At 40.5% G+C, this 24727-nt stretch overlaps 1 protein-coding gene across 1 annotated transcript in view; it reads right to left on the minus strand.

Annotated features, from left to right (window-relative positions):
* LOC132845369 (uncharacterized) overlaps positions 1–24727 on the minus strand; it is a 29445-nt gene extending 4718 nt beyond the window's left edge. Inside the window, exons 1-3 of the mRNA XM_060869323.1 lie at positions 24512–24727; positions 11497–11656; positions 10880–11023 (exon numbers count right to left, since the gene is read on the minus strand). Of these exons, the coding sequence (XP_060725306.1) occupies positions 10880–11023; positions 11497–11656; positions 24512–24727 (520 nt within the window). The remainder of the gene's footprint in view (positions 1–10879; positions 11024–11496; positions 11657–24511) is intronic.

Below are 24727 nucleotides of genomic sequence, written 5' to 3' on the forward strand. Positions count from 1 at the left end.
GGCACACACACACACACTCTCATTCACTCACTAGGGACAATTTTCCAGAGATGCCAATCAACCTACCATGCATGTCTTTGGACTGGGGGAGGAAACCGGAGTACCAGGAGGAAACCCCCGAGGCACAGGGAGAACATGCAAACTCCACACACACAAGGCGGAGGCGGGAATCGAACCCCGACCCTGGAGGTGTGAGGCAAACGTGCTAACCACTAAGCCACCGTGCCCCCCAGATGAAATAACTAAAGTCTCCAAATTAACTCAATGCCTTAGAGAGATAAAAGACTGGATGATCTGCAATTTTCTGTTATTAAACTCTGATAAGACAGAAATACTACTTATAGGTCCAAAAACCAGTACACAGAAACTCTCACAATTTAACTTCCATTTAGAGGGATGTACTGTTACTAGTAGCTCGACAGTGAAAGACCTGGTGTTTATTAGACAGCAACTTGTCTTTAAAATCATATCACCATATTACAAACACAGCCTTCTTCACCTTAGAAATATTGCCAAGCTGAGAAACATCCTGTCTGTATCTGATGCTGAGAAGCTAGTTCATGCTTTCATGACCTCTAGACTGGACTATTGTAATGCATTACTACGTGGTTGTCCTGCATCTTTAATAAATAGGCTACAGTTAGTCCAAAATGCAGCTGCCAGAGTTCTCACTAGGACAAGAAAGTATGACCATATAACCCCAATTTTATCATCTCTACACTGGCTACCTGTTAAGTTTAGAATTGATTACAAACTGCTGCTACTTACATAAAGGCTCTTAATGGTTTAGCTCCCATGTATCTAGCTAGTCTTCTAACACGTAGATGTGAACTCCATGTGGTCTTTTACATCAATACAACATTTATCAGACTGTATATTTATAATCACACCCCCAGTGTCACCCATATGAGGATGAGGTTCCCCTTTGAGTCTGGTTCCTCTCAAGGTTCCTTCCTTTACCATCTAAGGGAGTTTTTCCTCCCCACAGTCACCTGAGTCACCTCAGACTTGTTCATTGGGATAAATACATACACATTTAAATCTATCTAATATTAATCTTGTATTTTGTATTATATTAATCTTTATATACTTTTTTATAATAAACTTCTGTTCTATGTTTATGTTCTGTAAAGCTGCTTTGAGACAATTTCAATTGTTAAAAGTGCCATACAAATAAATTTGAATTGAATTGAACTGAATTGAATTGAATTGAACTGAACGTACGAATTCTGTTCATAGACTTTAGTTCAGCATTCAGTACAATTATCCCTCAGCACCTGATTGGGAAGCTGAGCCTGCTGGGACTGAACACCTCCCTCTGCAACTGGATCCTGGACTTCCTGACTGGGAGACCTCAGTCAGTCCGGATCAGGAACAGCATCTCCAGCACCACCACACTGAACACTGGAGCCCTTCAGGGCTGTGTGCTCAGTGCACTGCTGTTCACTCTGCTGACTCATGACTGTGGAGCAACGCACAGATCGAACCATATCATCAAGTTCACTGATGACACGACTGTGGTGGGTCTCATCAACAAGAACAACGAGTCAGCATACAGAGAGGAGGTGCAACATCTAACTACCTGGTGTAGAGCCAACAACCTGTCTCTGAATGTTGATAAAAATAAAGAGATGGTTGTTGACTTCAGGAGAGCACAGAGCGATCACTCTCCTCTGAACATCGACAGATCATCTGTAGAGATCGTCAAGAGCACCAAATTTCTTGGTGTTCATCTAGTGGAGAACTTCACCTGGTCACTCAACACCAGCTCCATCACCAAGAAAGCTCAGCAGCATCTCTACTTCTTACAAAGGCTGAGAAAGGCACATCTCCCTCCCCCCATCCTGACTACTTTTTACAGATTGACCATTGAGATCATCCTGAGCAGCTGCATCACTGTCTGGTTTGGGAACTGCACCATCTCAGATCTCAAGACCCTGCAGTGGATAGTGAGGACAGCTGAGAAGATCACACACAGGCATACACACACACACACACACAGGCACACACATACACACACACAGGCATACACGCACGCACACACACACAGGCCTACTCACACAAAGGCACACACACACAGGCATACACGCACACACACACACACAGGCATACTCACACAAAGGCAAACACACACACACAGGCATACACGCACACACACACAAAGGCACACACACACAGGCACAGACACACGCACACACACAGGCACACACACACACACACACACACAGGCATACACACACACAGGCACACACATGCACACACACAGGCATACACACACACAGGCACACACACAGGCATACACACACACACACAGGCACACACATACACACACACCCAGGCACACACACGCACACACAGGCATACACACACAGGCACACACAAACACACACACACCCAGGCACACACACGCACACACACACACACACAGGCACACACATACACATACACCCAGGCACACACACTCACACACACACACACACACACAGGCATACACATACACACACACATGCATGCACACACACCTAGGTATTTTTAAATAAAAAAAAAAAGAAAAAATATTATTATTATGAAAATATATTTTCAGTATTTGGCAGACAACCTCATCCAGACCAACTTACATTCCATCTCATTTACACAACTGAGCATTCAAGGCTTACAGCAGCATTACAGCAGGCTTACAGTGTTGGGTTTTGAACTCACAAACATGCAGACCGTAGTCCAGCACCTTTCCTACTTAGCTAGCACCACAGCCAGTGAACCACTGGACCGTGACATGTTGTTAGAGATCCTGTGCAGTATAATGTTATATATGACATTGTTATTACTTTGAGTTAAATTTTTGATTGTTATGATATCTTTGAAGAAACAAGCCCTCCAAATGAATGTATTTTTTAGTATAATTTTCAAGGAAAGATAGCTGCAAGGTCTAGTTGTGTCCATATTATTCATGACCAGTAGAGGGAGCCCTGGTGAGATAGCGTCTCATCTACTTCCCCCTAAGAACTCCGTACTTTACATTTACATTTACATTTACAGCATGTGACGTACATAAGTGCTTAAATCTCTAACATTGAATACATTAATGCTGGCTCACTAAGTTACATTTGTTCAGGGTTACAATGAAAAAGTGTCAAAGGTTTTTTTTTTTTTTTTTTTTTTTTAAAATGCAAAAGATAAGGAAAGAAGTGCTAGTTGAAGTGTTTCCTGAATAAGTAGGTCTTCAACCGCTGCTTGAAAATAACCAGTGACTCAGCTGTCCGGACCTCTAGGGGAAGTTCATTCCACCACCTTGTTGCCAGAACAGAGAAGAGTCTTGTAGTATACTTACCTCTTACCCTGAGAGATGGTGGAACCAGTCGAGCAGTGCTGTAGATCGGAGGGTGTGAGGTGCAGTGTGAGGAGTAATGAGGGCTTTGAGGTAAGAGGGAGCTGGTCCAGTTTTGGCTTTGTAGGCCAGCATCAGTGTTTTGAATCTGTTGCGTGCAGCTACCGGAAGCCAGTGGAGGGATCGCAGCAGTGAGGTGGTATGCAGAACTTTGGCAGGTTGAAAACAAGCCGTGCAGCTGCATTTTGGATCATTTGCAGAGGACGGATTGCGTTCATATGTAGACCTGCCAGCAGTGCAGTGCAGTAATCCAGTCTAGAAATGACAAGAGACTGAACAAGTACCTGAGCAGCCTGTGTGCACAGAAATGGTCGAATCCTTCTAATGTTGTAGAGAAGAAACCGACATGAGCGAGTCACATTAGCAACATGACAGGAAAAGGACAGTTGATTGTTCATGGTTACCCCAAGGTTGTGAGCTGTGGCTGAAGGGGAGATCAGATCGTTGTGCAGGGATATAGCAAGGTCATGACCTGGGGATGAATCACCTGATGAACAGCAGTTCAGTTTTGCTAGGATTAAGCTTTAACTGATGAGCAGTCATCCATGATGAAATTTCTGCCAGACATGCTGAGATCCGGTCAGAAGCTGTGGTATCTGGGGGTGTGAAAGAGAAGATAAGTTGTGTATCATCAGCATAGCAGTGGTAAGAGAACCCATGTGAGGAAATAACTTCCGTACTTAATATCATTTGGGTGAAAAGAGACATAAAATTTAACTACACACTAAATATCAAAGCTGCCTGTTGGTTGCATATGATTAGGAGAAGCAAACTCTTATTAAGAACAAGATAATATTATGTGACTTTTTTTTATTTGCATATTTCCACCACACCTCACTTGCCTCTTACTACAGTATATACCATAGTGCTTTACCTAATCAAATCTAATCATACTATTTTGAATCATTTAAAAAATTTGCACTATATGCTATGTATTAAAATTAAAACATTTTCTAGAAGTTGCTGTCTTCTTGTTTCTTTTTGTTTTGTGTAATTAGCTGTGGTCCTTATTTTGCTGACGCAGCAGGCAGTTGTGTCTGAAGCTTCATGTGCACATGCCCATTTAATGGCTTGGATAGGACAAAGGGAATATGAGCCATATAAGGGCATCTACATCACAGCTTCTTTGTTTTCAGGATGTTCTCTGTGTATGTTTGTGTCATATGTTTGTCCTGTATGTGTATACTAGGGGAAAAAATAAGATATTATGACGTGTAAGCAGTGTATGCGTCTGTGACCCTGCTATATTATGGAGGGTCTCTTTGTGATGCATGCCCGGTTGGCTCTCAAGGGTCATGCGAGTAATCTCTCTTCTTTTATAGTCACAAGACTGTTTGTCATCTTTCAACAATGAAAAACAGTGACACCTAGTGGTTATCCCTACAGTGTTCTCCGAAGAACAAATCTTTTTCTCAGGATACTTTATCCCCTCATACCTTAAAGTTATAGAAAAGCTCCTGTTACATACTCGGGTCCTGGAGTAACCTCTGTCCTTCACATATAGCTTTTTTCTCCCTTTATTTCACCAGATTCTGGTTAGTTTGAACAGGTGGAATAGTTGTAGACCATGGTGTAAATCACTGCAAGACACTGACTGAGTCAGATACAATGATTCAACCAAACCCACACTGAGAACCGGTAAGTCTTCAGCATGCACTGATCATTAGGTGATCAAATGACTGTATACTGCATGTCAGTGTGTACCACAGAGTAGGTGATGTGACTAAATGTCACATATCAATGTTCTGAAATTAGTGCCAAAGGCATAGTAAATACAGAGCAGGAAATATATTCAGATGTGCAGGTGAGGTGCAGAGTTGTGTGATCAGTCAGTACCTCCATGCTACTGTATGGTTGAAAAACAGCCCAGTAACTGAAGAATATCTTCTCAGTGGTTGTCCTTGCTGTATATGTTTATTATTTCAAGATTCAGAGGAGGTGTAAAAGCTCTGAAGAATAAAATACTGGAGGTGATTTTGACCAAACACATACAGAATATTGACTAACTTTTGATCTATTCACTAAAAATGACATGTAGAAAAAAAGAACACAGAGCTTTCAGAAATCTGTGGTACACTGAGAGAGTAACACCAACAACATGTTCTAGTCTATCAAGTAAAATAACATGATATCAAATATCATGATGACGTCAATGATATCAAAAGCTGCAATAAGATTAAGGAAAACTAGCAAAGAGACACAACCCTGATCAGAGACCAGTAACAGATCATTTACCACTTTAACCAGTGCCGTCTCTGTGCTATGATGAGGCCTAAATCCTGACTAATACATTTCATGAATATTATTCCTATGTAGGTCTGAACATAACTGCTGAGCTACAACCTTTTCTAAGATCTTGGAGATAAAGGGGAGGTTTGATATTGGCCTATACAGTAGTTGGACAGCTGGGTTGGGTTGAGGTCAGGTTTTTTAATCAAAGGTTTGATAACCGTTAGAATACTGATCAAAAACAGAAATATTATCTACAGCATTATCTATCAAATTGTTTAGTATTAAATTAATGGTCTGAATTTTCTCCCTGATGTTACCAATTTTTCCATTGAAATAATTCATGAAGTCGTTACTGCTACAAATAGATGATGTGCGCTTTTCAACAGGGTTTTTATTCCTAGTTAATTTTGCTACAGTATTAAATAAAAATTTAGGATGATTTTTGTTATTTTCAATAAGGCTGGAGAAATACACTGATCTAGCAGCACTAAGAGATTTTTTGTACCTATGAAGGTTTTCATTCCATACTAATCCATTCCATTCTAAACTTAGGAAGCCAGTGTAGAGATGATAAAATTGGGGTTATATGGTCATACTTTCTTGTCCTAGTGAGAACTCTGGCAGCTGCATTTTGGACTAACTGTAGCCTATTTATTAAAGATGCAGGACAACCACCTAGTAATGCATTACAATAGTCCAGTCTAGAGGTCATGAAAGCATGAACTAGCTTCTCAGCATCAGATACAGACAGGATGTTTCTCAGCTTGGCAATATTTCTAAGGTGAAGAAGACTGTGTTTGTAATATGGTGATATGATTTTAAAGACAAGTTACTGTCTAATAAACACCAGGTCTTTCACTGTCGAGCTACTAGTAACAGAACATCCCTCTAAATGGAAGATGAGCGAGAGCTTCTGTGCAGCTTCTGTCCATAACAGTTGAAACTAATCCCATGCTTTCTAATGATGATCCCTAAGGGAAGCATTTATATTGAGAAAAGCAAAGGTCCTAGAACTGATCCTTGAGGGACCCCATAATTAACTGGTAATAAACTGGAGGATTCATCATTTAATTCTACAAAATGGTATAGATCAGACAGGTAGGATCTAAACCAACTTAAAGCCTGTCCATGAATACCTGTGTAATTTTGTAAGTGAAGAAGTGGGTTTAAGTAAAATCAACTTCTAGTCCTGCACACAGGTCAGAATTAACAAACAGCTTCTTTGTAAAAATTTCCATCACAATTCCCTTCTTTTGTCCCTGGGACAATACATAAAATTTTACTAATCATTAATTAGTAACAAAGATCTAAACTCTACATAACAGTATAGTTACTCAATCATGAACATATTCATGTACTGTATGCCTTAAGCTAAGCTTAATCATGTACAATCTCATATCAACGAAGAATTTCCCCTATATGGTTTTCATGAATGCTTCATAAATTACATGATCTTCAGTGGACAATATGCTGTTTTGTGGGGACAGGACCCTTACATAAGAAATGCAGTTAAAGGCAAAGCCTTGATCTAGCAACTTTATTGCAAATCACAGTCTCTACCATCTGTATTCACCTTTGTCTGGTTCTGGATCAGAGTCCCTAGGGCTCCTCATCCTAACAAGAGCTTCTAACTTGTCTATAAAGTCAGATCTGTGTGTGTGTGTGTGTGTGTGTGTGTGTGTGTGTGTGTGTGGGTGGGTGTGGGTGTGTATGTAAGAGACTGGGTGTCTTTCATTAAGTTTATTTATTTCATTCACATTTGTGTGTGCCCAGTGTTTGAGGTGTGTATGTCCTCACCTTTTGGGTTCAGATGAAGCTGCTTTTTCTCTCAGCGTCAAGCTGTGATATATCAGGGTGTTCTTCTGACTCAGACGTGTCACAGAGAGTTAGCTGGAGCTCATGGGAGAGGTTATTAGCATGTCACTGTGGGCCCTGATGTTCTTTCTTGCTCCTTTTATCAGCTGTAGTTTGCTGTTTTTTCTCCTGGCTCTGGACCCGCTTACCTGCCTTTGCTGCTGCATCCACTTAAGCATTACCCAGTGAAATGGAGTCAGTTATCCCTGTATGTGCTTCAAATTTACATAAAGCAATAGATTTTGTTCATAGGACTGCATTCAGGAGATCAGAAATCAGGCCATTGTACTGTACATGATTTATTTACCTAAGAAGTCAGGAAGCCTCTATGTTTCCACAACGTGCCAAAATCATGTACTACCCTAAAAGCATTTCTGCTATCAGTATAAATGGTAACACTTTTGCCTTGTGCTAATTTACATGCACCTGCCTCTTTAATGGCTAAGAAGCATGAGGTCAAGAAGAGTTGCAGGGTTCAGTTCAGTACAGTACAGTGTTTGTCATTTCAAGTAAAATAGTGTGATATCTCAGCCATCGTGCTGTAGACATATGTGCTGTTTTCTGTTCAAGAAGAAGAAGTGGCACTGCATGTGGGACCAACAGAGTTAGTTCACTGTATCCCACAATATCCCTAAAAGCATTAACCTTTTGAGCTGCTTCAGTTTAAAATCTAGCTGAGAAATAGGCTACAAGTCTCATTTTGCCACCATGATCTTGCAATAACACTGACGTAATACACCCCCCTTTTTTTATCTACTATCTGTGTGAATAATTTAGTTTGGACCTGGTATATGTAATCTGGGTGTGGATTGTAAGGCTAGTTTAAACTCTTACAAAGGCCTTTTCTGCTTCAGATGTCCTACTAAGTGCACTGTGGGCCTGTAGACCCTTCCCATGATCCATTGCACTCAAGGGAGCCTCGAGGATTCTATAATTAAGTATAAAGGTCCTACAATATGAACACTCACTCACTGTTACGTCTGTGTGGCTGTGCCTATGTTTTGCTTCCTTCTTTTGCTCTCCCGTGCTATCTCTCTCTTCAGGTCCATCTGCAGTTTCCCGTTGGTCCGTTGAACCGTCAATCTCCCGGCTTCAAAAGTGACATCATGAGTCTCTGCTCGAATCACAATCATCCAGGTACTTTAAGAAACGCCACCGGAGGAGTGCAAAGGGCTCTAAACGTCTCCTTAAGTCTTGTTCTTACTTTGTCTAAGCTGAATGTTTGAGTCGGCGTACTGTGTGTCATACTAGTCCGTTTGTTCTGTTCTGTCACTGTTCGCGTATATCGCGGGTGACTCGTTTTCCGGTTATAGGGGAAAAGTGGACAGGTAAGAGGTCGCGCGACATACATTGTGCACACGTAGGTTACCATATTTTTGTATTAGACACACTAGATTAGGAGTGAGTGCCACCCCTTGTACGTTTTGGTTTTGGGATAGTTTAGAGTAGTTTAGATAGGGCGTTTTACGCTGAAGCTTTTGTTTCTACATTTTGATTTATTAGTCAGGCTATAGGAGTCCCATCAAATTAGTCAGTATTGTTTTGTTTTGTTACTTTCATTCTTTTAGCACCACTCTCGTCCCTTTCCCCCTCCCCATACCTCTTATTTCGTTCATTGGTCTATATATATAGTGTACATAGTTTCACCTTCTTTATTATTATGTATATTTTCTTACACTGACTTCAAGTGGGTTTAATAAACACCCTTATCTATGGTAGTTGTTGTATTGCCTGCCTCCATTTCACACATACACCTGGGACTAAATCCTTTCTTGAATGTTACTTCCCTACATACTCCTAGGCCATAATTGGGTCGTAACACTCACTCACTCATTCATTTTCTACCGCTTATCCGAACTACCTCGGGTCACGGGGAGCCTGTGCCTATCTCAGGCGTCATTTGGCATCAAGGCAGGATACACCCTCAACGGAGTGCCAACCCATCACAGGGCACACACACACTCTCATTCACTCACACAATCACACACTATGGACAATTTTCCAGAGATGCCAATCAACCTACCATGCATGTCTTTGGACCGGGGGAGGAAACCGGAGTACCCGGAGGAAACCCCCGAGGCACGGGGAGAACATGCAAGGCGGAGGCGGGAATCGAACCCCCAACCCTGGAGGTGTGAGGCGAACGTGCTAACCACTAAGCCACCGTGCCCCCTCAATATGAACACATGCCTAAAAATTACATTAGCTGTTTCTTTGTTTTAGGCTTTGGATTGTTTTGTATATCTGCAACTCTGATTTATTCTATGCTTTTGCCTTGTTCTGATATCAGCTGTCGCAGGAATTTCACCTGCTATTTTACAATTAGCATTTTTCAAGCTTCATTATAAATGGTTGAAAATCTGTTTTCCCATTAATATAAAACACAAACCAAAATTAAGGATACCACAATTTACAAGGCCTGTAACCAAATTTGGGGGTTACTTTCACCGGTGCACAATTCTTAATTAGACCCACGTCATATTTTTCTGTTGCCCAAAGTTCCCTAGGAACTGCTTTTAACCAGGGTCTTCCCCAGAAATGTGTGTCATTTGCCACATTTTCAGTACATCTGTGTCTGCTTGTGGCATTATCTGTCTGTTAGCCAAAGCTATTTAGTTCATGGACATACAATAGGCTTTAGTTTTCTCACTGTACAACACCGTGGGATCTGAACTGGGTTTCCAATCACCAGCTTCCACACATTTTAGTGTCCACTCACTAAATCGTCCCACTTCTCTTTTTACCTTTTGATAGAGACACATGAATTCTCCATAATAAATGGGTGTGTCTTTCCTGGCCTTACATATATTCTACAAAGACTCACTTCTACAGTACATCTGTAGTTATATTAATACACATTTTACAAACAACAACACATCAGCTTCTTTCTGTTTCTCAAACAGTCTTGTTCATAATGTGCATCTAGTCCCTTATGTGTGTGTGAGCTGTGCAGTGCAGATCATGTATGTCTACGTATTGTGTGTGTGTAGTGTTAGTAACAGCACTGGCCTTATCTATGTGAGCTTGATTCACTGAATTCACAGCAGAGGTGCTGAGTTTCCCTTCATACACATACAGAAGAGGTCTGGGGTCCCACTTAACGCCCTGAAATTCAACTGTTTTAATTGTACACACTTTAAATCCATTTGGGGTGTTAATTAGGTTTATTCCCAATTTATAAATCAAATCACTGCCTATCAGATTAATTGGGCAGCATTCATGAGAGGTGTACTGACATCAGTGATCATCAGGCCCCGCTACCTCCACCATGGGCATTGTGATCTTGTCCTTTACTATCAGATAAGACTATAAATTCCTCCTCATCATCACCACTGACAGGTGAATCTGACCTCCGCCTCTGTTGTACTTGGCAGCACATGCACGCTGCGACTGGTGGTGTGCACAGACCTTCCTGATTAGGCAGATCTGGGTAGAGCCGAGGTCTCACTGTTGAGTCAGAAGCTGGTGCTAGTGGGTCATTTGCCGGTGTTGGTTGTGGCTGAGGTGCAGCCGCCTCCAGTCGAGGACCTGGACCATCCGGGTCAGGATCATCTGAAAAAGACTTTTTCTAGTCTAAGTATGGTAATATTATTTAGAGAACTTTGCATGCATTTACTTTTTGATCTCACTACTTGGGGAACAGACAATTTCTATAGGATGAGCTGTGTGCATTTGTATCAATTTGATGATGAGGTGAAGGATGGCTATTGAAATTTAGACTTAAATTGAAGGATGTGAAGGATGAAGGAGGTGAAGGAGGTGAAGAATGGATGAAATTTAGACTTAAATTGTAGTTTACCAGTCAGAAGGTGTGCATCACCCTGCAGAAGTTGTCAGAGAGGATTTGTACTCCAACTCTGCTGGGGTGCAGGTGATCAGCACGGAATTAGCCTAGGGCGCTCCCAGAAAACATTCCAGTTGTCAATAAAGAGTAGATTCTGATCGTGACACCATGACCGTAACCATTCATTTAAGGCAAAAAGTCTACTGAAAATCTTGATTTCTTGCTGGTATGTGGGAAGCACATCCAGACACAATGATCCTTGCCGTGAGTGATGTGCTGCGGATAGACTCCACCAGGGTCTTGAAGTCCCTCTTCAGGATCTCCGACTGCCTCAGGCTGGTGTCATTCGTGCTGGCCTGAAAAACAACAGCTCTGGTATTCTTGCTCAGGATCCCAGGTACCTGTGCAGCCACACCAAGAACACAAGCACCAGGTCAACAGTGAGTGCGAACCTTACCTTTAACCGCAGTAGCACGGACGCAATGGACGATGGAGTCTCTAATGATCACAGTGTCGCATTCCCACTCGCGAAGAGGGGCGAAGCGGTTCCAGGTGGGGTTCTCATAGATCGGTGGTGGTGGAGGTGGAGAGGTCTTCGACTAGGGCCAAGCTTGCATCTTCTGCTGCTTCTGCACCCAGGGTCTGCACAAGGACGGAGGGGACTGGTGACAAGTAAGTGGGACTTAGGCTCATAAATAGCTTCTAGTAGACCTTGGTAAGACAAGATGAGCTTGACCAGGAGATGAGCAGGCATTGTGCATTTAAGCCAATGATTGATGATGTTTTGCTTTTACACGTCTTCTTTGTTTGAATTCTGCCTATAAAATCTTGATGTAATCAATGATCATGGCCCGACCTTACTCATGCTATATGAGGAGTGTTGGGTCCTGCTGCGCAGCAGAACACAATAAATTGTGAAACCTTTTTACTCTTGCCTGTGTCTACCAGTGTGATACTTTATACTTGAAATCTCTCAAAACTCAAACTTCCACAATGGTGCGCTGGGTGGAAATACGAGAGAAATACGTGGAGTAGAGGTGGAGGGAGTACTAGTTTCACACCAGGAATTTACCTGGGGCAGGTGAGCGACCGACTGGGATTCATTGAGATGTTTATTTATAAGTTTCTGTCATAAATTCAGGTTCATTTCTTTCATACAGCCTTTTACATTTACATTTACATTTACATTTACAGCATTTGGCAGATGCCCTTATCCAGAGCGACGTACATAAGTGCTTAAATCTCTAACATTGAATACATTAATGCTGGCTCACTAAGTTACATACTTAAGATACCATGAGTTTAAAACATTTGTTCAAAGTTACAATGAAAGTGCCAAAAGGTGTGTGTTTTTTTTTTTTTTTTTTTTTTTTTTTAAATGCAAAAGATAATGAAAGAAGTGCTAGTTGAAGTGTTTCCTGAACAAGTAGGTCTTCAACCGCCGCTTGAAAATAGCCAGTGACTCAGCTGTCCGGACCTCTAGGGGAAGTTCGTTCCACCACCTTGGTGCCAGTACAGAGAAGAGTCTTGTAGTATACTTGCCTCTTACCCTGAGAGATGGTGGAACCAGTCGAGCAGTGCTGGTAGATCGGAGGGTGTGGGGTGCAGTGCGAGGAGTTATGAGGGCTTTGAGGTAAGAGGGAGCTGGTCCATTTTTGGCTTTGTAGGCCAGCATCAGTGTTTTGAATCTGATGCGTGCAGCTACCGGAAGCCAGTGGAGGGATCGCAGCAGCGGGGTGGTATGAGAGAACTTTGGCAGGTTGAAAACAAGCCGGGCAGCTGCATTTTGGATCATTTGCAGAGGACGGATTGCGTTCATAGGTAGACCTGCCAGCAGTGCATTGCAGTAATCCAGTCTAGAAATGACAAGAGACTGAACAAGTACCTGAGCAGCCTGTGTGGACAGAAATGGTTGAATCCTTCTAATGTTGTAGAGAAGAAACCGACATGAGCGAGTCACATTAGCAACATGAGAGGAAAAGGACAGTTGATTGTCCATGGATACCCCAAGGTTGCGAGCTGAGGCTGAAGGGGAGATCAGATCGTTGTGCAAGGATATAGCAAGATCATGACCTGGGGATGAATCACCTGGGATGAAGAGCAGCTCAGTTTTGCTAGGATTAAGCTTTAACTGATGAGCAGTCATCCATGATGAAATTTCTGCCAGACATGCAGAGATCCGGTCAGAAGCTGTGGCATCTGCGGGTGGGAAAGAGAAGATAAGTTGTGTATCATCAGCATAGCAGTGGTAAGAGAACCCATGTGAGGAAATAACTTCCCCAAGAGAGTGAGTATACAGGGAGAAAAGAAGAGGACCAAGTACTGAGCCTTGTGGGACGCCAGTGGAGAGCCTGCGTGGAGCAGATGTCACTCCCCTCCATGTTACCTGATATGAGCGTCCTTCCAGGTAGGAAGCGAACCATTCCCAAGCTGATCCGCAAATCCCAAGACTCCTGAGGGTGGCTAAGAGAGTCTTATGGTTGACCGTATCAAACGCTGCTGAAAGGTCAAGGAGGATAAGGACGGATGAGAGATTGGCTGATCTAGCAGCATGTAGTTTCTCAGAGACATCTAAAAGGGCTGTCTCTGTGGAATGAGCTGCTTTAAAGCCAGACTGGTTGGGGTCTTGGAGGTTGTTCTGTGAGAGATAGACAGACAGTTGATTAAAGACAATGCGTTCAAGAATTTTTGAAAGAAACGAGAGAAGTGATACCGGTCTGTAGTTACTGATGTCTGATGGATCCAGAGCAGGTTTCTTCAGGATGGGAATAACCCTTGCTCTCTTGAAGGTAGTTGGTGCCTGACCAGATGCTATGGATCTATTGGTGATAGTTGTAATGAAGGGCAGAAGGTCTTGCGAGATGGTCTGGAGCAAAGTGGAAGGGAGTGGATCCAATGGGCAGGTGGTAGGATTGCAAGACTGGATGAGTTTTAGAATCTCTTCTGCTGTTACAGTTGAGAAATGTGACAACAAAGGTGTAGGGGAGTCCATGTAGGGGAGCCTTTAAAGGTAATTAAAAGTAATAAATATTATCAGGCACTGACATGGTTACAGAGGAGAGACTTACAGCCCCAAAATACTTCATTCTCATGGTGCACATGTTAATATCATTGTTTATTCTTATTTTTTTTGTTTTATTTCGTTTTCATTAATTCGATTCATTACATTTCTGTTATGCTAATGTGGACACTAGAATAAGAAACTTGCTAATGATAGAAAGATGTATATTTTAAATATTTTATACCTTTATTTTCTTGTAGCTTTCAGAAGGGAGATCTTGTAAATATTTCAAGACATCTGAATGATGTGTGGCCATTGTTCTATTGGACCAGTGTAGTTATATTCAGTTTGGGATATGATTTTATGAGGGCAGTGTGTCAATGTTTATGAGGGCAGTGTGTCAATGAGTGTGAAACACACCACCACCACTCACCAACTACTGACACACACACACACACACACACACACACACACACACACACACACACAAACACACACACACAAACAACACACACCACAATTTATATCTATATATCCATATGACACTGTGTGAGCTTGTTTGTTTAAAAAAATATGATGTTTTGTTCTAGCAATATTTATAATAGTGTGAGATTGGGAGTTATGAAGATAGCTGTGAATATAGTGACAGTTCCTTTTACAGGCAGCAGAGGGCAGTCACATACTGCACACACATTATTAAATCGTCCTCTCTAACCTTCAACACACACTTGTACACATTATACCGCTATTCTCTGTTTCTCAATTCAGTTCAGTTTAGTTCTATGTTTTGATGTTTTATTGCTATAGCTATGCTGTAATTTTATCTGTCTTGTCTGTCCAACCAGTTTTTGTCCCGTCTCTCTGTAAGACAGGGCTGAGGAAGGGTCCATGATTAGGAAGTTTATTGGCAGGAAGAGGAGGATCATTCCAGTCAGGGTTAAAACGAATAAGTAACAAAAGTACTGTAGGTTTTAGCTTAATAAGATTGCCGATTGTGGACAACAGTATTGGTAACTGGTAACACCTGTTTAAAGAAACATGTGGGTAAGGGATCCAATATGCAGGTTGATCATTTTGAAGAAGAAATCGTTGAATTGAGGTCATTCTCATAAGGGGGGATTAACACTGTCTAAGTACTGATCAAAAACAGAAATATTATCTGATGGATGGATGCCATCCTGTCCTAACAGGCCAGCCTTGCCCTCAAAAGTGTTCCAATTTCACATGCCTTTAGATGGAGTCTCCTATAACCAGAGCTGATTAAGGTTTCTCCGCATGTGCTTCACTTAGGAGAGTAAACCTGTTAGACATGTGAAGCGGAGAGCTGTGGTGCTCCTGTGGGCAAGCCCTAGCGTTAGCTTTGGCTTTGTGACTTTGCCGCCAAGTTGTCACCCATTCGCCTTGCTCTGAAGACTCTAATGCCGGAGTTGGAGGTTTACTAACTCCGCCTAAGGCATCCAGATTTTCCCCTACAGAAACTACACTACTGTCGCTATCGCTAATCATGTCTTGTGTCTGGATGCGCACCTCTAAAGCTGAGATCTTCTCTGTCATTAATGCCAAATGACGGAGGTAGAATTAATAAGCATGCTGCCGCTCATGCATTGGACAAGCTGAAGGTTTGCCATGATTAATGATTATGTACCTTTGACTTGAATGAGATCAAAATTTGGGTGTGATATTTGACGCCAATTTAACATTTGACCGTCATGTTCGTAACACTGTCAAAGCATAATTTTTTTCATCTCAGAAACATTGCCAAATTACGTCCCATGTTGACTTTCTCTGTGGCTGAAAAGTTAATCAACACTTTCCACGCATTGATTACTGTAATGTTTTGCTGGCTGGAGTTCCTAAAGCTACCCTGAGTAAATTACAGTTGATACAAAATTCAGCTGCTAGAATTCTGACTAGGACCAGTGCAAGGGAGCACATCACACTTATCCTGGAAAAATTGCACTGGCTTCCTGTTAGTTATCATATTGATTTTAAAATTCTCATGCTCACTTATAAGGCCATTAATAGTTTGGCCCCTCGATATTTGTGTGAGCTGTTAACCCCCTACATTCCTACACATGCTCTACGCTCTTCTGAAGCTGGTCTTCTAACTGCCCAAACAACACGGCTAAAATCTATGGGTGATTGGGCTTTTCTTTGGCTCCCAAATTGTGGAATTCTCTGCCCTCTGAGATTAGGAATGCAGAATCCCTTGTGTTGTTAAATCCCAACTTAAAACATACTTTTTTTAGGGCAGCTTTTATGTGATTTCTTTGTTTGTTGTTTATTGGCTTTTTATTTTTGTATGGGTAGTTTTAGTGCCTGTAATGTGTATCTTTTAATTTCATCTTTTATGTCAAGCACTTTGAGAAGCTACTTTTAAAGGAGCTATACAAAATAAAGTTCATTATTATTATTATTATTATTATTATTATTATTATTATTATTCATTCATTCATTCATTCATTCATTCATCTTCTACCGCTTATCCGAACTACCTCGGGTCACGGGGAGCCTGTGCCTATCTCAGGCGTCATCGGGCATCAAGGCAGGATACACCCTGGACGGAGTGCCAACCCATCGCAGGGCATATTATTATTATTATTATTATTATTATTATCAAGATATTAAAAAGATCTGAAGAGCATTTCCACCCAAATATGATGTCATTACATGATGCAGAAACACTAGTTCATGCATTTGTTACCTCTAGGTTGGATTATTGTAATGCTTTACTGTCTGGATGTTCCAGTAGGAGCATAAACAAGCTCCAGTTAGTCCAGAACACAGCAGCTAGAGTCCTAACTAGAACCAGAAGATATGAACATATCACCTCTATCTTATCCTCTTTGTATTGGCTTACAGTCAAGTTTCAAATTGATTATAAAATACTATTATTAACCTATAAAGCACTTAATGGTCTCACACCACAGAACCTGAGAGATCTTTTGTTTTTGTTTTTTTATTATCCGTCACACCTACTTCAATCAAAGGGTGCAGGATATTTGTATTATTTGTACCTCAAATATTACAGTCTCCAGCAGGGGGCAGAGCTTTTTCTCACAGAGCCCCACAGTTATGGAACAACTTCCAATTAGTGTTCGGGACTCAGACACAGTCTCAGAGTTTAAGTCCAGGATAAAAACACATTTGTTTAGTATAAAATTTTATGAATATCTTTTCTTAGGTAAAGTAGCAGATCTGGAGGGTTCATGGGCATAGAGTGTTTGGTGAACTGGGATGTCTGGATGTTGTCTCCTTACCACCATCACAAGTCACTCAGTTTTGCATTTGGCAGACAGTTAAAAGTCTCTGTCTCTGTCAGAGTCTCTGTCAATGAAAGCATTAATATTGGTTCACTACCTCACTGACTAAGTGTTCTATCAGTCTAAAAACTACTGGGAGGAAATTTTACATGAAAAGCATACAGACAACTTAACACCTAGCAGATCTGAGGGAGTGTGGTGCAGTAAGGGATGTGATTTGTGGTAAGGGGAAGCTGGTCCATTTTGGCTATGTATGCAAACATTAGTGTTTTAAATTTGATAGGGCTACAAGAAGCCAGTGCGGGGAGTGCAGCAACGGGGTGGTGGGGAGAACTTAGGAAGGTCATGCAGCTGCATTCTGGATCATTTGCAGAGGCTAAATTGAGCTCAGAGGTAAACCTTCCAGGAGAGAGTTGCAGTAGTCTATTCTTGAAATGACAAAAATGAAAATTTGTTTTCTCTTTCTATATTTCTATAAAACTGCTTTGAGAAAGTGCTAGGCAAATAAATTTAGTTTATTTGAAAATAGGTGAATGTGAGATAAGCGAGATCCTGACATGAGGTTGATTCACCTGGGATGAACAGTAATTCAGTTCTGATGGTGAGCTGCTGTCCATGATGAGATGTCTGGCAGAGATGCTGATATCTGAACAGAAACAGTAGAGTCTCATGGTGGGAAGGAATGATTGAGCTAAGTGTCATCTGCATAGCAGTGGTATGAAAATCCTTCTGAATATATGACTTCACCAAGAGAATGGTTGTTTGCCTGCTGAAGGAGAACAGAAGAGGCCTGAGTACTACACATTTATTTGTATCACACTTTTTACAATTCACATTGTCTCAAAGCAGCTTTACAGAAATATAGAAACAGAAGCGAAAATAAATAAATAAATAAATATATATAATAATATTAAGAAGGGAAAAGAAGGAAAATAAGTAAATGAATATATACAATTAAAGTTTAAAATGAATTTAAAAATATTAATTTAAAATATAAAATACTATATATCTATCCACATCTCTAATGAGCAAGCCTGAGGCCACGGTGGTGAGGAAAAACTCTTGAAAGGAACCAGACTCAGAAGGGAACCTCATCCTCATTTGGGTGACACTGAACAAGAAATAATGTAAATGTAAATAATGTCCTTTCTACAACAACAACTGCACTTTGAGGAATGCCAATGGAGAGTTAATGGAGCAGATGTCAGTCACCTGATATGACTGACCTTCCAGGAAGGAAGCAAACTACTGCCACTACTGGCAGTATTGAAAGTAGTACAGAAATTATACTGGCAGTATTGGTATTGAAATAGCTTTACATAAATATAGAAACTGTATAACATTTTTAAAGTTTAGCCCTATTTTAATTTTTAACCCTAACCCTGAACTTAAGTTTCTATATATCTCTAACATTTATCCCTAATGAAAAAGTGACGGTGGTGAGGTGACACTCTACTGTAAATAGTGTAAATGTAAATAATGTAAAAATAAATAATGTAAATATAAATAATGTCATTTCTACAATATTTATATTTGGTAGACTCCTGATATGACAACATATTGGAGTACAAACACTTTTTTATGTATTGTAGAGCTCCTCTGTGGATTATTTTCTTAATCCTAATAAAACCTTCCAACTGCACAAGGAATATAAGTTTGGGAAATTCTGCAAATTCATAAGTATTAATTTTGACTATGATACATGACATTGTCTATAGATGCTGTGATGAATACTAACTAGTAGCTCAGTAGTGAAACTGTTGGACAACCGATCAGTAGGTCGTGAGGTCAAATGCCAGGGCCACCAAGCTTCTACTACTGGGCCCCTGAGCAAGACCCTCAACTGCACAGTTGTGTAAATTAAAATAAATGTAAGTTGCTCTGGATGAGGGCAGAAATGTAAATAAAATAATCGGAGGTCTTTTAGAACACTGAAAATATGGTGGTTAGTCAGAAACAAGATCAACAAGGCATTCATTCACAGAATAGCAATCATAAAACTTTTGTCGCTGCTCTGATCTGTCTCTTTATGTTCTACATTCTGACCTGACTTTCTACATACAGACCTGTCTCTTTCTATCCTGACAAGTTCCTTTATGTCCTGATCTGTCTGTCCAGATATGTCTCTGTTCAGTCCTGTCTCTTTATGTCCTGTCAGAGAGAGAGAGATTAAGAAAAAGGAATAGAGGGATTTGAGTAAGGGTGCAAAAAGTCTGCATTCAAACCTTTTAATTTACAAATGATGTACATTTCACTTGCTCATCTCATTTCACTTGTGCTCTCTCTCTCTCTCTCTCTCTCTCTCTCTCTCTCTCTCTCTCTCTCTCTCTCTCTAGCCATACTCTTCATGTCTGCATTTCTCTCTCATTGATCTTTTTCTTTTAAGAGGTTTTATTCAACTCTGTTGATCTAAAGCAGTGAAGCTTTGCCACGGTGATACCTGATCTTTAGGTGAGCCCGGTCACCTGTGCTGGAATGTTCTTGCATCATTACACACACACACACACACACACACACACACACACACAGATTGTGAATGTTATGTTCTGAACTAAAAATACAGATAACCCTTTAAAAGCTGTTTTAAAAGTATTTTTCCCCACTATAATATATAGAACACTTTGTGCTGAATGTGTGTGTGTATGTAATAAACATAAAAAAAATTCTCTTTCATTTCAGAGAATATAAACTAGTTCTGTTCTGGTTTATGCAATCACGGCTGTATTTATGCAGGGAATTTAGATAAAAGAGCTGATCAGACCAGAGACTGGCTGCAGGGGGAAGATCTTTTTTATTTATTTGTCTTCAGTTTAAATGGATTTAAAATGTTTGCCTCAACTGTAGAAATGATTTGGTCACACCAGCTTGCTTTCATTATTACATATTACTGTTGTATTATTACCATGTGTGTTCTTCTTGTGTTTTGAGTTCTATTCAGATTGAATTCTTGGTTTATTCTTCTTATTATTGTTTAGTAGTTGTTTTTCAGAGAGACCCGTTTCTGAAGTTTTATATCACTTCATTTTAATCAATGTGATTTTACATAGCAACAGGTGCTACTGCGGATGTGGGGATAAGTATGTGTTTATGAACAACAGAACAGATGTGTGTGTGTGTGCGTGTGTGTGTGTATATGCGATAGAGAGAAAGCTCACAGGAAGTTGGCCTATGACCTTTCATTCCTTCCAGGGTTATAACTGTCTCTAAGGTTCTCACAGTCTGAGCAGGTGAACAACATTTCAAATACATTCCATCATCCAGCACCTGCAATTTCTGTGTGTGTGTGTGTGTGTACATGTCACTCAGTAAGCTGTGATAAAGATACAAAGACTCTTTGGTTTGGTGTTGGAATGAGCAGCTGTGTCCAAATACACACTCTCTCTCACACACACACACTCACACACACACACACACACACATACACTTCTCTCACTTCATTATTTTTAAATCTTAGTGGATGTTGTGCATGGATTTCCGTAAAGAATATACTTGACCCAATCATTGAATAGTGGGATAACTTCAATGTGATACAATAAACTTAAACTAAATGAAATAAAATGTGATTCAAGATGTTAGTTCTGGAAGATTATTCAGTAAGCAGAATAATCCCACTCTCAGTGTTTATAATGATTTATAATCCCAATCTTGTGTTTATAGTGATTTAGAATCCACTCTCAGTGTTTATAATGATTTATAATCCCACTCTCAGTGTTTATAATGATTTATAATCCCACTCTCAGTGTTTATAATGATTTATAATCCCATTCAGTGTTTATAATGATTTATAATCCCACTCTCAGTGTTTATAATGATTTATAATACCACTCTTGTGTTTATAGTGATTTATAATCCCACTGTCAGTGTTTATAATGATTTATAAGCCCACTCTTGTGTTTATATTGATTTATAATCCCACTCTCAGTGTTTATAATTATTTATAATAAAATTTTTTAATTCAATTTATTTGTATAGCACTTTTAACTTTTAAACTTTTACTTCCCATTGTCTCAAAGCAGCTTTACAGAAGTATGGAAACAGAAGAGAGACAAAAAAGAAAGAAATATATAATAATAAGAAAAAATTTGGATAAAAATAAATATATGAATACACACAATTAAAGTTTAAAATTAATTTAAAAAATATTAACTTAAAATTTAAAATATATCTATCCCTATCCCTAATGAACAAGCCGGAGGCGACAGTGACAAGGAAAATCTCCCTGAGATGATATGAGGAAGAAACCTTGAGAGGAACCAGACTCAGAAGGGAACCTCATCCTCATTTGGGTGACACTCTACAGTAAATAGTGTAAATGTAAATAATGTCCTTTCTACAACAGTTTATAATAGTGCAGCTGAGAGCTCCTGATGGGTCATCGTAAACTCTGAGTTCAGCACAGACCTGATTGCTGATAAACACCAGAACATACAGCTGACTGACACAACATTGGTTCAAAGAGGACATGACAGTCTCCAGGCGGCTTCATACACAACAATCCCATGAGTCACTGGCTGATCATGCAGATCAATCCCTGGCAGGGTGACCACCGGGAGACGAGACTCAAACCAGGGGTAGAACATCAGGATTGACGAAGTAGCTCCATAAAAAGAGACTAGGAACTCGGAACACCGGGAGCTTGGGATTGGCGTATATAGCTCGACAGAGAGAGAGAAAAATTGTTAGGTATGATTGTAATGAGGTTTGTAATGAGGTATGTGACAGTTTAAATTATGTGTAAAGTGCAGACAGGGACTCCATCAAGACTAGCTATGACAGCATAATTAAAAGGCTAGGCTAGAGCCAGAAGGTGTGACAAACATGAGGGCTTCCTGGGATGTAAAGCGTCCCACCACTCCATAGTCTGCAGACCTGTGTGACTTGTGATGGTGGTAAGAAGACAACATCCAGACATCCCAGTTCACCAAACACTCTATGACCATGAACCCTCCACCACGGCAGTTTGAGTGCTGGTTCGGAGCCAGAGCCTAATTTAAAATCAGTTCTTTCTTTTTCGACACCCAAAGCACCGGCTCTGAACCAGGAAAAGTGCCAAAACGTTGCTGGTCTAGACTGGGGAGTACTGTCAGGAACAGCTTGGACTTTCCTGTCTGAACACAAGGGGTTACGTTTTGTCTTGTACCATGTGTTTTTGTTTTTTTGTGTATCATCTGTGTTTGCCCCACCCTATCCTTAATCCATTCCCACCTCTGTTCCTTGTGTTTCAATGATTGTTCTCCTTATTTATACCAGTTGTCTTGTGTCTGTTTTTAGACAAGGAAACTGGTTTCCTTGTCTTTAGTTTGCTGTCTTTGGGTTGTTGTTTTCTGTTTCTGTGTTTTTAGCCTTTGTTAGTTTTCTCTAATTAAACCCATTTTTGTTATCCCTGTGTTTAGTTCTGTATTTTGTTAAGACACCCACTTTCCCTGACACTGTGTTTATAATGATTTAAATTCCCACTCTCTGGTGGCACACAGATGCAGATGGGTTCTCTTACTTCCCTTATACATCAGGGAAATTTTAGTTTAATTTAGGTATGACAGGTTGAGGCCCTTTAAAGATTTAAGAACAAATAAAAGAACTTCAACTTGAACCCTAAAATACACTGGTAGCCAATGGAGTGAGGCCAAAATCAGTATAATATGGTCATATTTCCTTGCACCAGTCAAAAGACATGCAGCAGCATTTTGGAGCAATTGAAGGCGAGACAGAGAAGACTGGCTAATACCAATATAAACTGCATTACAGTAATCCAGTCAAGATGTAATAAAGGCATGGATTACCATCTCAAATTGTTGCCTGGACACCAGAGGTTTTATTTTTGACAAGCACCTTTAGGTGAAAAAAGCTGGACTTCACCACAGCACCAGTTTGGCAATCCAATCTAAGATCTACATCCATTTTAAAGATTAGTTATCACGGGATAAAACATGCAATGCCAAGGGAACCCAGGTCAACAGGGGATGGCTTGCAGGAGCCACTTGGGCCAAACATCACCACCTCTGTCTTGTTATCATTAAAATGTTTTAAGTTTAACACCATCCAAGCTTTAATGTCATCAAGACATGCATGGAGATGTGTAATGGAGAAACCTTCCTCTCGCTTTACAGGTATATAGATCTGGGTGTCATCTGCATAACAATGGAAGGAAATCCCATAGTGTATAAGGATGGATCCCAGGGGAAGCAGATAATGCAAAAAGAGTAATGGCCAGAGAACCGAGCCCATGGAACCCTGTAGGACAAAGGATGAGTGGAGGATTCTGTACTGTACCATCAAGACCCACAGAAAAAATTCTATTTAAGTAGAACCTAAACCACTCTAAAACAGGGCCACGGACAGCCACATGTTGACCTAGACATTAATATGCAGTGGTCAACTGTATCAAAAGCAGCTGTTAGGTCCAACAGGACAAGGATCACAAAATCACTAGCATCGTACGCAATAAGCATGTCATTAAAAACCCTTAACAAGGCTGATTCTGTGGTATGCAGTGTTTTAAAGCCAGACTGGAAAACCTCCAGGATGTCGTGTTCATCTAATATCAATTGTGTATATCCAAATTTTTCTAAGACTTTAGAAAGTATGGGCAGTCTGGTGATAGGCCTAAAGTTAGCTAGTACAGAGTGATCGAGACTTTGGTTTCAGGTTTCTTGATATGTGGTTTTACTACTGCATGTTTAAGTTCAGTAGAAACCACACCAGAAGATAAACTGTTATTAACAAAATTGAGAAGCAAATGCCCTATACAAGGGAAAATCTCTTTAAACAATCCGGGGGTAACAGCATCAGGAGGGGAACCTGAGGGGTTAATTTGATGCACCACATCCTCTAATTGTGACATCACAGCACGGAACAAAGACAGAGAGATCAACTTTGTTTTCCTGAAGATCAATTTCATCATTCACGTCATCATCCTTTTGATCTGATTCCTGATGTTCATCAACTGGTAGGAAGTTCACAGATAACAGAAGATTTCTATGGACTACCCTCACTTTGTCAGAGTTGATTTCTCGAATCCTGTAAACATTGATATCAGGATACACCACAGTGACTTCATAGGGAGATGACTCCCATTTATCAGAAACATTTCTTCTACCTTTTTTGCCTCTGTTCACAACCAACACTCTGTCTCCAACAGCCAGTGGACAGCCTTTCACCTTTCTGTTGTAAAGTCTGCCACGTCGTTCCTGCTCTTTCAGAGTGTGCAT

Source organism: Tachysurus vachellii, chromosome 5, assembly GCF_030014155.1.
Source record: "Tachysurus vachellii isolate PV-2020 chromosome 5, HZAU_Pvac_v1, whole genome shotgun sequence".
Taxonomy (NCBI): Eukaryota; Metazoa; Chordata; class Actinopteri; order Siluriformes; family Bagridae; genus Tachysurus; species Tachysurus vachellii.